Here is a 15,071-nt window from a genome sequence, read left to right as displayed (position 1 = left end):
AGAGGAAGAACTGGTTGACCTCACAAAAGCCGGAATTATTGAGCCAATTCACGATTCGGAGTGGGCGGCTCCCATAGTTGCAGTATTGAAAAACAACAGAAAGGTCAGAATCTGTGGAGACTATCGGTTGACAGTGAATCAAGTGTCGAAATGCAATACTCATCTGATTGCACTCATTGAAGACTTGTTCGCTCGAATAGCAGGAGGACAGCACTTTACAACCCTGGATTTGGATAAAGCATATCAACTGCTTGTACTTGATGAGGAATCATGTAAGTAAGTCGTCATCAATACTCACCAGGATTATATCAGTATAATAGACTATCGTTTGGTGTTTCATTGGCTCCCGGTATCTCTCAAAGGACGATGGACACTCTGTTGCAAGCAATTCCAGAAGTAGTGGTCTACTTAGATGATATATTAATAGCAGGAAGAGGCTGGACTAAGGCTGAATAAAGAGAAATGCCGGTTCATGCAATCTGAAGTAGCGTATTTGGGACGTGTCATTGACAAGACAGGGTTACATCCGAACAAGGAACGAATTCAGGCAATAACAGAAGCACCTAGACCACAAAATGTGACACAAATAAAAGTGTACCTAGGATTGCTATCATATTATGGCAAATTCGTCAACAGTTCTAGCTCCAGTACATAGATTATTACAAAAAGAAGTAAAGTGGAACTGGTCAGTGAACAAGAACGAGCTTATCGCCAATCAAAAGAACTGCTAGTGTCAGCCAAAGTGTTAGCACATTTCGATCCACAGCAAGAGTCCGTCGTAACTTGTGATGCTTCGTCGTACGGTTTAGGTGCTGTGTTGGCTCAGAGAGGGAAGGACGAAAAGAACATCCAGTAGTATTTGCATCGAGAACATTGACGAAAGCGGAGAGGAATTACGAACAGGTGGAAAGAAAAGCATTGGCAGTAATTTTTGGTCTACAAAGATTTCACCAATATCTGTTAGGTAAAGAGTTTGTGCTAGTTTCAGACCATAAACCAGTGGTAGGGTTGTTTGGGAAAATGCCTCTTCTGCCAATGGCATCAGCAAGAATCCATCAATGGGCCATGATCCTATCAGGTTACAGTCATAAGCTGCGATACAAACCAGGCCGGGACATCGGTAATGCAGATGCCTGCAGTCGATTACCCTTACAACTACCGTTGACAACTGAAGAACAACCAGAGACAATTCAATTATTACAGCAACTGGAATTGTCACCAGTATTGGCAAGAGATGTTAGGAGATGGACAGAACAAGACCCTATACTGTCTAGGGTACAATATTATGTTCATCATGGTTGGCCCAATAAACCACTAATCGAAGCGTTGAGTCCTTACTGGTGAAGAGCAAGTGAATTATGTATAGAAAAGGGATGCGTATTATGGGGATATAGGGTGATTGTACGACCACAAGGGTAACGAGTTTTGAAGGAGTTACATGCTGGTCATCCTGGTGTGGCATGGATGAAAGGCTTAGTCAGAACAATAGTCTGGTGGCCAGGACTGGATGGGGACATCGAACACAAAGTTCAAGGCTGTTCTAGTTGTCAAGAAACAAGGATGCACCACCCAAAGCTCCATTGCATCCCTGGTCTTGGCCTCATCAACCGTGGATAAGGGTGCACTTGGACTACGCTGGATCCTTGCTAGAAACATGTTTCTTGTACTCATTGACTCACACTTGAAGTGGATTGAAGTAAAACCTGTAGAATCAGCAACAACGAAAACTAAGGTGAGAAAGTTAAGAAAAATTTTCTCAACTCATGGAATTCCTGAAAAACTGGTATCAGACAATGGGTCAGCATTTACCAGTCAAGAGTTTACTGATTTTGTAAAATCGAATGGAATAGACCACATTAAAACAACACCGTATCATCCGTCAAGTAATGGGCTGGTGGAAAGAGCAGTACAGGTATTGAAGAAAGGACTGTCCCTAGTAAGTGTTGTTCAGGTACAGGATTACACCGCAATCCACGACAGGAATATCACCTGCAGAATAATTTATTAAATTTATTAATGGGTCGCAAATTACAATCACGTTTAGACTTGTTACACCCCAACTTGGAGCAAACGGTACACAAAAAACAATGGCAACAGAAACATTTCTACAGTGGTAACCGGAATACAGTATGATAGACCTTTACAACGAGGTGAGAGTCTACGTGCGCAATTACAACAGAGGTCGTCCTTGGGTAGCGGGTGTAGTTCAGTCCAAAACAGGCCCCCTATCATACACTATCAAACTGGAGGATGGGAGGGTAGTCAAACGACATTTGGACCAGATTCGGAAAACCTTACAATCAGAAAGACATGAAAGAGGTGAACCAGAAGACCTACTGGTGGAACCACTACATCCACTGGATAAACAATGTTCAAGAACAATGGTACTGGTATCGCTGGGAGAACCCGAACAGTGGGATGTCACACCAGACTTCCCAGAACAACAAGATGGAGTTGACAAACAAATAGAACATGACGTGATGGTATCATCGCCGGAGATTAGCACAGGACCAGAAGACTTGGAGCATCAAATCTAGGTGCCAACAAAGGGATGACTCCAGTCCGCCGTTCCAGCAGAAGGAGAAAGGCACCAGACAGACTGAATTTTAGTAGATTAGACTATTGTGTTGTACTGCATACCTCTTAATTGTTAATATCAGTCACATAGTCAGGGGGAGAAGGATGTAGTATATACATCCGGGAACTTGTATTGTGTTACATTTTTGGTCATTGACTGGCATTTAGGACTAGCCAGTCATTCTTGAAATAGATCGACTAGCTATAACAGCAAGACCGGCTGAGTGCGTGCTAAGGACGCAGTTACTTGTGACAGTCTCTCAGTTACAAATTGCATTAGCAGAAAGCAAATAGTGACGTGCATTGCTATCATCAGTTATTGTGGCTGCACATGCATGCACAAACACAAACCTAACGTGTAAGATCCTGATTAGAGGATAGAAAGTCAGCGGTTCCTTCGAGTGGCGAATGTCTCCAGCCGGACTTTCTCCTCATAGGGGGAGACAACCGGCTGGAAATTCGAGCCTAGTCTAGTGTGCACACGGCTTAACACAGACTTCAAATGTCAGGAGTGAATTGTGATGCCTTGAAAGAGTCATCTATATTGATGTCATATCAAAAGAGCCTTGCAACTTGATTCAGTCAGAGATCTGCAGTTGACGTTGCAGGTAGATGGAATGAATTTCAAGTAGCAGTAAATAGTGCTGTAAAAAGCATCTATCTTCAGCTTCAACTACGAAAACAATTGGATTACAAAGTGTACTCTGAAATTGATTAAAGAGAAACATGAGCCATATGTTGCATGAATGAGAGCTCAGCATAAAAAGGAAATTAGAGACACGTACACCTGTTTACATCATCTGGTTAAAGCAGCTGTGAAATAGGACAAACAAGAATGGTTGCATAGAAGAACAGAAGAATATAGAGAGAGATCTAAAACATCACAGGCATGATAGGAAGACTAGATAAGATCTGTTCTTTGCCCGGGCTGATTAGATTAAGGATTGTTAGTTAGTATCCCATTGAAGACAATGAAAATGTAACCGAGTGTCCTGCTGCGAGTTTCCCGTTCAGAGATATATGTCCGGACAGCATAAACTTGGAAGTCAAGTGCAGTTACTTACTCACCTGTATAATCGGTTCCCTGTACATTTGCCAAATCATGTCTTGTCTCACAGCCATTTTGACAGTCCCCTTAGACATTGTCACTTTGAAGACGATGCAGGAAACAGGTGTAGCGAAAGTGGCAGCTATTCGACATGCATAAATGGGGAAAACAAAGGTATGTGTATGTTTAAAGACCCGAATACCCTACAAAATATCTTGCCGTTTTTGACATTGCCGGCAATAAACGACACAGTCTGTGTGAACTGTTCAGGGTCTGAAATGGGCATTTTAAATTTGGTGGAGATCCAATGTGCTGTTCCAGAGAAAAGTTCGGAAGACGACGACAGCCTTGCTGTTGAGCTCCATAGATTCAGCGTGTGCGACCAACATTCAGTGGCGCTGCTGAGACTTGTCGTTTTAGAGATACGCTCCTACAGACAGACGGTCTGCATGACCTGCCTCAATGACTAACCAGGCAGTATCAATTGTCTTCAATGTCAACAAGCAATCTGACATTCCATGATGCCATAAACCACTGACTGTAGGTCTTTCTCGTCTTTGACTTCGTTCTTTGTGCAGTGGGTGAATCCTGGAAAGTTTGCAAGGCCTCCGCAAAGAAATGAGACGTGTCAAGTGACTCCATTGCGCAGCGTCCTGGTCTCAACCCATTCCGGTTCTTACTTCCTGGCGTTGTTCTCTACTCTAACAGACTTGATAAGATAGAAAATATCAGTTGTCAGAACGAGAGTCAACCGAATAAGGTAGACAACTGCAGAGCAATTCAAACTCTGGGTGCCACCATACCACATCCGGGACCAGAAAGAAAGACACACACACACACACACACACACACACACACACACACACACACACACACACACACACACACACACACACACACACACACACACACAGCTCTCTTTTATATATGTATATAGATTAAAATACTTTCATTTGACACGATTACTATTCAACCAGTTGACACTTTGTTAGATGAAAACGATCAAAATTTACTTGCAGAAAAAGCAAAGCTGATTTGATGAAAAAGACACTTTGAATGTGTTGAAAGAAGAACAGACAATCAATATAACATATGAATTTCCATCTCCATGCAGCATACTACCTGAAGAATCACTAAGCAATGAGAAATTCAGGCAGCTGTCAAGAAACATAAGTAGGAAAGCAACAGGGGATGATGGAATAGCTGTCAAATTTCTGAAGAACAGTGCACCTGAGTTCCTTGCATGACTGATTGAAGTCAGTTGGTCATGTTAAATTTCTGGCACAATTCCCCAGACATGGAAGGATGCTGTCTTGGTTCCAATAATAGACAAATGTGTGACAACTAAGCAAATGTTTTGTTGAAACGTCTTAAAAAGAGTGGAACCTTGTCTGCTAGAGGAACAGTGTGGTTTTGGCCTGGTAGAGGTAGAATAGATCAGATTTGGGTAGTGAGACAAGTCATTGCAAAGGACCTGAAACACAAATCAAGTGCACATCTTCGTTTTGTTGATCTATTAAAGGCATTTCATTCAGTTCCCAGACACGCCCTCTTTTAACTGCTAGGAGAGTATGATGTTAAGGATGCAAATTGATTATTAATATCTATGATAATACAAGATGTATAGTGACAACCAGAAGTGGCAAGTATGACAGATTCATTGGAACCACAGAAGGGCAAAGTTGCTGCTTGCCCCCTGTTCTTTTCAAAATCTACACAGATAAGAATCATTTGTGAAGTCCTTTCTCGGTCAATGGGGGTGAAGTGGTATACAAATTGAGTACTGGACTAACACTGAAGATTCTTATACATAAACTATTGATCTCAAGCACATGACCACAGTGAGATTAGATCACCAATGTATGCAGATGACTTGGCTCTTATCGCAGTCCCCCTTTGTTAAATATTCGAAAGCTGAGGTGTATTCACATGAGATGCATAAGAACAATCCTACGAATGATAAAGTGGCATAGCTACAGCAAGACCCAATAGAGTTACAGATACGAAGACAGAAGGTACACAGTGGTTAGGCCATGTTAGAACAAAGACCATCAACAAAGACCATCAACCATGTTAGAACAAAAAGACAATCAAATTATGTAGTAAACTTCTCAACCAAAAGAGTCCAGCTCATGGAGCGCAACAATGATTGGTAAGTAGTGTAGAGCTTGCTGAAGACCGTCGAAGTTGGCTTTCAATTCTGCATGACCTAACCCATAGTACGTATGGTTGAAGTTCAGGTTTAGGTTCAGGACTTCATCACACTTGTAAACCCAAAAATCACCACAAAACTGCAGAGGTGTAAAGTAGCAAAAGAGCCTAATCTGTACAAAGACACACTACTGGCTCTGCCCTTGCTGGGTAATGGGAAATGCATATTTATACTGACCAAGTTGGGTATCTGGGCACTAACTCAGAGCAAACCCGACAGATGTATGTTAAGGACATTTCACAACTTAAAAAAGGACAAGGGTAGTTTCAAGAATTTCGTCTGCCAAGTGGAAAATTTTTTTGATGCACGATTAGATCAAGTGAGCTTTACTGATGCAATCACATTCCTGGAAATCGTCTCTGTTGTTTCCATTACTCCAAGCACAGTGGAAACCGCCATGCTACTTTCAGACAAATTGAGATTTGTCAAAATTGACAACTCAGTCCATCATCACCATCTCTTTCAGATCATCTGGAGACTGACTTTCTTTTTGTGTGATTTATCTCCATCCGTCAACATTCGAGAGAATCGGCATTTTGAGAGATTCTTTAGCATTGAAGGCAATGGACGCTGTCATCGATCGTCTTCTAACAGTTTTTGACACACTCATCCCTATGCAGGAACACTTTTGCAAACACCCTTAATCACTAGACCTCACTGTTTCGGTTCCGCACTACGCTGTGCACTAGAAACTGCACACTTCTCCGGAATGTGCATTTAAGAGTTCAGCTTTGTGGCACTCTGATAAATGTTCTCATCACTCCACAACAGCAAAACATATGATGCTGTTTGATACTGTGGCCAGAAGGCTGATACCGGTACATTAGGGTTAGAATATATCAAAACTCTATAGACTCTTTTCTGCTTTTGTTCATCTGTGGTGCTGCACTCTCACAAACGCTAAACGACAATACTATACCATAAACAAGATTGGTTTGGTTGCACATCAATATGTATCATAAACTACTTAATTGGCTGTATGTTGTGTTCATTCAATGACTACTGGCCTTTTGACCTTGTATTTTGAATGTTCACATTGTGTCTTCAATACTTTCTTCTGTTACAGATTACATGAAGGTGGGTGTTGGTGTCCTCTACTTTGTAAAATTTACGTTCTGAAAATCTGTTGACATTTACAGACGACCACTAAACGAACAGCTGTGCTCAAACCTTGTAACACCAAAGAGTATCATACTCACTGTTGTACCCTGACTGTTCAAGACGACTTGCATTCAGAATCTTGCTTTATTCAGCTATGAGCCTCTAAGAAAAGGGACTTTGTAAAAAGTCACGAGACTTGGCGAGTAGCGTACTCTAAACGTATAGGGCTAAATCGACTTTCGGTCTGGGGACTATGTGTCTGGCTGGCTGTCTGGCTGGCTACGTCTGTCACGCTACAGGAATGTGCCACGCCTCCTTAGTGTGGCCCAATCACGAATTTATTTCCTTTATGTCGTACGTGGCAACCAAAGACAATGGACGAACAGCCAACCGTAGGCGCGAAACTTCCTTGAGGGAGTTTTCTCACCAGAACAGTGTAATTCATGTTTGCGATTGCTAGGACCTGTCGGAAATAAACAACAGAACTCACCTGTCTGCAACTGCTGACCCAAAATCGATCGCTTTCTTGGTTTTACGATATTTATACGGGAATCTAATATTACATAAGAAGAGATTTATTATGTCCCGTATATGATTACTCTACTTACGACTACAGACTATTGACTACAGACTATTTACGAACTTTGCGGTTACGCGAAACGACAGTCGCTATGTAAGATACTAAATACATTTTACAAGTAGCACGTCTAGAAAGAAAATAGCGTGTATATTCGTAATTCTTCGCAACAATTACTCTTCCTAGCGTACGCGGTGTTCAGGACATTGAAGGCTCATAGCTGTAGAAGCGATGGTGTAAACACAGCTTCAATTACTAGTGATAATAGTGTTAGTACAAATATGTCACCAGAGACATGAAAGTGTTAAACATAGAATCAAAATAAAAGGAAGTGCACTGTACCTAAGTAGCATGCAGTTCAATGAAACCAATCACCCGCTACTGCAGACTGGATAGAAATAATCACAGACATAGAATAAAAATACTCCAATCCTCTATAGACAATACAAACCATATTTATAACAACTGAATTTTTAAAAGTAAATATTAACTTTTTCCAATTCTGAAATTCACCCTTCCTAACTCCAATCAGGCAAGCTCTCTTATTAACGGTATACCAGGGTTCTAGCTAAAACCATTTTTACCATCATATTGATGGTTGGGAAGGTGTTTTGATGATTGAATGTCGTCCATCTGTCATGTTTTATACAGTCTGTGCTGACAAGGAAACACGCAATGCATGACTGAATGCTGTAGGCTCTACCTGATTCGTAAAATTAGAGAATGAGGTCACCTAAATTGTACACAAGCACATTTGTGCATATTTCTTCAGTAACTGTGCTTTAGACTCAGAAATCCCTACAACCGCCAAAGAGCGTGGACAAAACAATGATGCAGCCTGTGACAGTTGGGCTGCAGCCCTAGCTACAACCCTGTGGTAAACACTGGTGGATAACCACCAACAAGCACAGAAACACAATTAAAATTTAGAAGTACTTGAACAAACATTTGCTGACTGCCTTCATCTATCAGCTTGTTATTTTACATGCAATGAAATCAACTGTACGTTACACATAACATATGTTGCACTAACCCTGACTTGGTGTCACCTCTGTCAACAGTTTTGACTTTGTTCTCTTTCTCTTTTGTCCTCATGGATTTTCCTTCACTACCATCACCAAAGCCTTCAACCTCCACACTTATGCCAACTTGCTCTTCAAAGTATTCATGCAGATTCTCCATCACTTGACACTGCAGTTTAGGAATATCTGGACGTTTAAGGATACAAGAATAGAGATTTTGGAAGGCCTTCTCAGCCATCAACTCAGGGTAGCGTCTACAAAGAAAGCCTACACCGATAGAAGCCACATTGTAGTTAATAAAAGTATCAGAGCTACATACTAAAATCAAAGAACAGAAGTATAACATTGCACACAGAACCTGTTACTTGAAGCTGACAAACACATAATACAGCAAAACTTTTCCATGTACGCATGAATGTACAAACAAGTATTAGTCAATTACCTACTTCTCTGATTAAGTACTGTCCTCAAATAAATGGCACCTTGCTTAACATACACTGCACTTACAACAAAGTGTTAAAAGAAAACACTGCTCTTGAATACATGTAGGCGCCACACTTCATTTAGATAAACATTTGCTAGCTCAACTAAGAAATACAATGACTTAAGAATAGTCCACCTAGCCTTGGCTGGCTTTGAACTGGATCATTTAGATATCTTTGTGTGCAATGGTTGTTATAACTACAGTAAGACTTATACAGCAGAATGCCACTTATCTAGACACTACTTATCTGGACATGCCAGTTATCTAAACAACTCATCCCCATCACATGGTCATTAATGGCCACAAAATCAATAGTGTAAAGATCCAACTCACAAAATAAAATAATGTGCAAACAAATTAGTGAATTCTTGCATAGAGCTGACAATGGAAGCAACTTTCCCAGCCTTGCTATGACAACTGCAGGTATCTATCTGCTACACCTACAATGGTAGCCACTTGTAGTGACAGCGCTTCATGTCGTTTATCAAGGAAAATCATTTATCTGAACATCCTCGGTCCTAAGCTGTCCAGATAAGCAGTGCCCTCCTGTATTTAGTTCAAACACTTGAGAACAGATTTTTCTGGATAACTTTCCCACTTAACTGTCTCAAAGCATGACACCCTAAATGCTACATAGCTGCGAATAGATAAATGCTGCCCTTAAATGAACACTACCATTGTTTAAATGCTGTGTCTGCAAGTGCAAGTACGTAGGAGCCAAATATGCCGCAGCATTTACTCAAAAAATAGGGTAATTAAAACTTTTAAAAATATTTAGACATTGAGGTGTTGGCAAAAGCTGCTACGTCTATGCAGAGTTTTGCTAAAGTCATTGATGAATTTAGTTATAAGAGACAGTATCTGATCAGTCCATACTTGTCTCATCATAAGCTTGTTCTTGCACTTGCTTAATCAATTTGGATAAACTAGATTCGTAAATGTTAAGATTTGCAACAAACAGTTTATATTTCTGTCAGGAAGTATGGTACTAGTATCGTGCAAACATTACATGTACTATTCATAGACTGTACCTAAGCCAGAAAGAGCCTTTACTTGCACAGCTCCGTCAGCTTCTTCAGTGAATTGCATCAACAGATGATAAACACTGTCTCTGGTCTTGTGGCTCTAAAACAGCACCATAACACTGTTACATATGTTCAACAACTATCTTGAAGAATTAAACCATTGTGCAGTACTCACTCATGTCATACAAAAGATTAACAATCACATGTTGTATGCTACTATCATAAAGTCATAGCAACACTGTACAGATGGTGTGTGGCAAACAAATTCCACAACAATCTATATTTTACACACACACACACACACACACACACACACACACACACACACACACACACACACACACACACACACACATGCACATGCATGCGCACGCGCACACAAGCACGCACACACACGCACACAAAAATGTGTGGACAAATGTCAAACCCTCCACGTCATTTGACGTTGACTGTAAGGTCAGTTGCGGAGATAGCTCCCCCTGCCTCTAGAGACAGGGCCTCCATGTGCTACGTGGAGGCTTAGGGCCAGTGCTACAATCCACCTGGAGCTTGGTGAATGGTCCGTTGACGATGACATTCAGTGCTTTCCTGGTGGTCATTGATATCCACTAGGCATGCTGTACCGAGTTTGCGGTCACCATAATGCCTGTAATCTATATCGAATTGGCTAGTCATTGATTGCCGTGTGAACTACACAGACACATGTACCCTGCTGGGCTTACCTGCCAAGTTGGTGGGCGCCCAGATGGGGTGAAGACCTCACTTGCCCATCATCGAGGGGCATAACGACACACACACATAATAATAATAATAATAATAACAATAATAAATTCATAGCAAGTACCAAATTTGAATGTTACAAGTTTCCTGCATTGTTAATAGTAAGAAATAAAACCCTACCCAACACATTTCTTAGGCCTGGTAAATTAAAATTGTCTTACCTACACAATTGATATTGGTGACGCACAGCAACATGTAGTAACAAGATATCAATTAGATATTTAATTTAAGTCATGTACTGAATGTAACTGACGTTGAACAGCTACTGTAAATCTATTTTACGAGTTATACTGCTTACATTCCTTTTGAAAGTGGGCATGTTCATTGGATCAAAGTGTTTACAAAGCAGTCCCAGTACATACAATGAACGACAAACATCACTCTTCTTAGCAGTAACAGTTCCTTCCGCTCTACATTTCTGAATGAAGTCTGTAAGATCCAGAGCAGTTAAAGACAACAACACCAGTAAATTTCAACCATATGTAATTCAGTACTACCTAGTAGCTGTCGAAAGTATTGCTCCACCAACAGGTAGTTCTTGGTTACATTGTTAACAATCACATCCAAACACTTCGTACTGCTGGCAACCAACTAAATAGCACAAAGTTGTTTGTTAGTTATGCCATTGCAGTTTTTATATAAAAAAATAACTAGCTCACCATCCCGTTCTCTGCACGGGCAGATTACATTATTAGTTGTTAGTAAATTAATTTATCGTTGTATGCCATTCATGAAGTATATCTCATTCACAGGTAATTAAGTATGTTCACATGCATTTTGACTCCGTTCTGAAGAATTAGAAACCAGACAGAGAATTTTGTTCAGTGTATATATATCCCGTTCAATTGTATATCCCTTTCAATTATATCCCGTTCTGAGAAATTAGAAGGGATCGAGTATCCCATCCGGGCAGCAAGATCTTGGAAGTCACGTGCAGGTACTCCTCACCCGTATATGGCTTGACACGCATGCTGAATGCCTTCGAATCTTGCTCTTCTTGCATTTTTTCGGTAGAAATCGACATACTCCCCGTGTACCAGTCACGTGCAGTTACATACTCACCCGAATAATCTCTTCACCGTATAAATACCAAATCACGAATCACAGTGACTCTCGCCATTTTGACAGTTCCGTTGAACATCGTCACTTCGAAGACGTTGCTGGCATTGCGGAGAACAGGTGTATCAAATGTGGCAACTCTTCGACGGGAGTAGATGGGCAAACGACCGTGGGCGTTTTTTCAAGACCCAGATATAAGCAAAAATAGCTTCTCTTTCCCCACGTCGCCCGCAATAAACGACATGCTCCGTGCGTACTGTCTGACGTCAGAAACGTGCAGTTTAAATTCGGTGCAGATCCAATGGGCCGTTACGAAGATATTTGTGCGCGAGCAGAGACAGGTTCAAGGCAGGTTCCATCGATAGAAAATCGCGTCGTCGCAGGAGAAGTATGGAAGATGACGGCAATCCCATTTTTCGACATGGATGGATTCGGCGTGCACGAGCCAAATTCGGTGGAGATCAGACTTGCCCTTCTTGGAGATCCTGATTTACACACAGACAGACAGACAGACAGGCAGCTCTCCTTTATATATATAGAGATGGATACTTACAGTAATAAGTACGATACACACAACAACATTGACATTGTCACAATACGAAATATAAACAAACACAATTAGTGCTTACTGAAGGCCCTCTGCTCATCATGATCTGCAAAAGAGATTCTTCTAGTCCAGCCAGGAATTTGCCACTTGGAGACTCCATTAATGGTACAACTAGCTCCAAAGTTAACGCAGTAAAATGGACAATTGTTGAATCCACAAGACTCTACAACGGTTAACCATAAGCACATCAAAATATTTTATGAGACTGTAACACAGCAATTGACAACACCAGAGATCACTACAAATTTTTCACGACTAAGCAAAATTATTCCTTTCTGTGGAACAAGATATATATGTTATTACTCTACTAGCCTTGTTTGTGTACTAATATTAATGTATGCACATGCCTTGTATTAGTCCCTCTTGTGACAACTCAAGTCAACACCTACTTTCTGGTCATTGCAAAGATTATTTCACTGCCAACTTGCCAAAACATAACAACCTGGTTAAGATTATTGTTATCATACAACTGCCCTAAAGAAATGATCACAAACATGGTTGTGATCAGAAGAAATCAGCCTAAAGTACTTGTGACATTCAACAAAAGTTGACCTTTTCTTGTTTGCCTCACTAAGCAATTTTCAAACAAGAAATCGGCACTACATGTATCCTGGATTTGTGTGAAAAAAGCTGTTTAAAATTGACTCAGACCAGTACAAATTCTTAACAAAATCATTTCTGTCAACATCTGAAAAACTTTGTACACAGCTTGGCTCTAGATGATGTCAAAATAATCAAATTTTCAGACAAACAAGCAATGTAGGCATTGACATAACAAAGAGACTAACACACAAACTTTTTCAATATGGAGTTGCTAAACATGACTATATATATATATATATATATATATATATATATATATATATATATATATATATATATATATATATATATATATATATATACAGTACCGGCAATAAGTAAGCTGACAGCGATACGATAGGATACGATACCATACGATAGGATATCATACGATACGATAAAAGATACCATGTAGAATAGGATAAGATAAAAGATGATACCATACAATTAAGATAAGATACCATCCATAGGATATACAATACGTAATATGATATATGATACAATTAAGATAAGATACCAGATGGTACCATATATGATACGCAATAGGATATACGATACGCTATGATACGCAATACGATACGATACGCAATACGATAAAAATGTTAGGTTACTTATTGCCGGTACTGTATATTCGTTTGATGTAGCTTAATTACCTCTTATTATTCTAAATAAAAATGGCTTGGACATCAGAAAAAATAATATATATATATATATATATATATATATATATATATATATATATATATATATATATATATATATATCAGCTTTGTGGTTGTTTAATTCTAGCCTGATTCTAGACAGACTGGCGTTGTCTTGTAAGGACGCTCTTTGAAAGAATAAATATTGAAATAAGAATACCTACATACATACATACATACATACATACATACATACATATATATATATAAATATATATATATTGATCTACAGTAATTCAATAATTTGACATCACTATTCCCACAGACATGTTTGTGGTATTAAAACTAATCAATTACACGTATGCTGTACTTTCGTATATTTTTGTTTGCAGAGAAAACTGCAGAATTTTGAATGTTACGATTAGCAACGCTATATGAGCAATACAATTTTAGATATTAGAGTAGCTATTTTCGTTTGGCAGAGATAGTGTTTTTTCCTGCCCAGTTGCTACACTTTGTCCACTAAGCTACCTAGCATTCAGTTGAAAATTTCTTCACTGATTTGAGCAAATTTTGTGCTGCTGCATTGCAAATTGCCTAGGAACTATCTCAGAGCGGAATGGTCAGGAAAGATAAAACGTCAACTGAGAATCGCAGTAAATCGTCACGCTGTGGGAAGACAGTTAAAGTTGAAGGCAAATAGCTGAACAAGTTGGCTGTAGCCAGAAAACAGTTTCCAACATAACGAGAAGGCAATGGGAAGCTGAAAATACAGAAACCAAAAGAATTCCTGAGAGACCTCGCATGACTTCCATGAGACGATTGCCAGCTGATCCGAATGTCGCTTTCTAACCGACTATTAACTGCACCCTTGGCTAGGTCCAAAATTTTGCAGGCCAATGGAGCAAACATTTCCATCTCTACTGTTAAAAGGCGTCTCCGAGAAGTTGGATTGTTCGGCTGCGTTGCTAGATGGAAGCCATACCTTACAACTAAGCATCGCGTTCGCCGCCTTGCATTTGCACAGAACAACAGAACTGGACAACTGACAATTGGCCACGCATAATCTAGACTAATTGAAGCAAATTTGAGTTGTTCCGTACTAGCAGTCGCGTATGGATAAGAAGAAGAGCAACAGAGCAGCTGTCAGATGATTGTGTAGTGCAGACGGTAGCACAAGGTGGAGGTAGTATTATGCTGTGGGGCTGAATGATGAGGAATTGTATTGGTCACATTGCGTCAACGAGCGGTTAAACGCTGAAAAGTACATACGCATTCTTAAAAATGAGCTAGTTCCAACAATCTACAAGTTTGAACTAGGTCATGGTGACGTCACACTTAGGCATAACAATGCTC

General features: G+C 40.1%; 1 protein-coding gene across 1 annotated transcript in view; it reads right to left on the bottom strand.

The window, feature by feature from the left end:
* Positions 1-5,011: 5,011 nt before the first annotated feature.
* Positions 5,012-15,071, bottom strand: part of LOC134185605 (nipped-B-like protein) — a 65,241-nt gene continuing 55,181 nt past the window's right edge. The window contains exons 25-30 of the mRNA XM_062653432.1: positions 12,515-12,655; positions 11,324-11,417; positions 11,125-11,255; positions 10,053-10,146; positions 8,549-8,804; positions 5,012-5,099 (exon numbers count right to left, since the gene is read on the bottom strand). Coding sequence (XP_062509416.1) covers positions 5,063-5,099; positions 8,549-8,804; positions 10,053-10,146; positions 11,125-11,255; positions 11,324-11,417; positions 12,515-12,655 — 753 coding nt within the window. The 3' untranslated portion in view covers positions 5,012-5,062. The remainder of the gene's footprint in view (positions 5,100-8,548; positions 8,805-10,052; positions 10,147-11,124; positions 11,256-11,323; positions 11,418-12,514; positions 12,656-15,071) is intronic.

This window comes from Corticium candelabrum, chromosome 10, assembly GCF_963422355.1.
Source record: "Corticium candelabrum chromosome 10, ooCorCand1.1, whole genome shotgun sequence".
Lineage (NCBI taxonomy): Eukaryota > Metazoa > Porifera > Homoscleromorpha > Homosclerophorida > Plakinidae > Corticium > Corticium candelabrum.
This window is presented reverse-complemented; position numbering and strand designations above follow the sequence as displayed.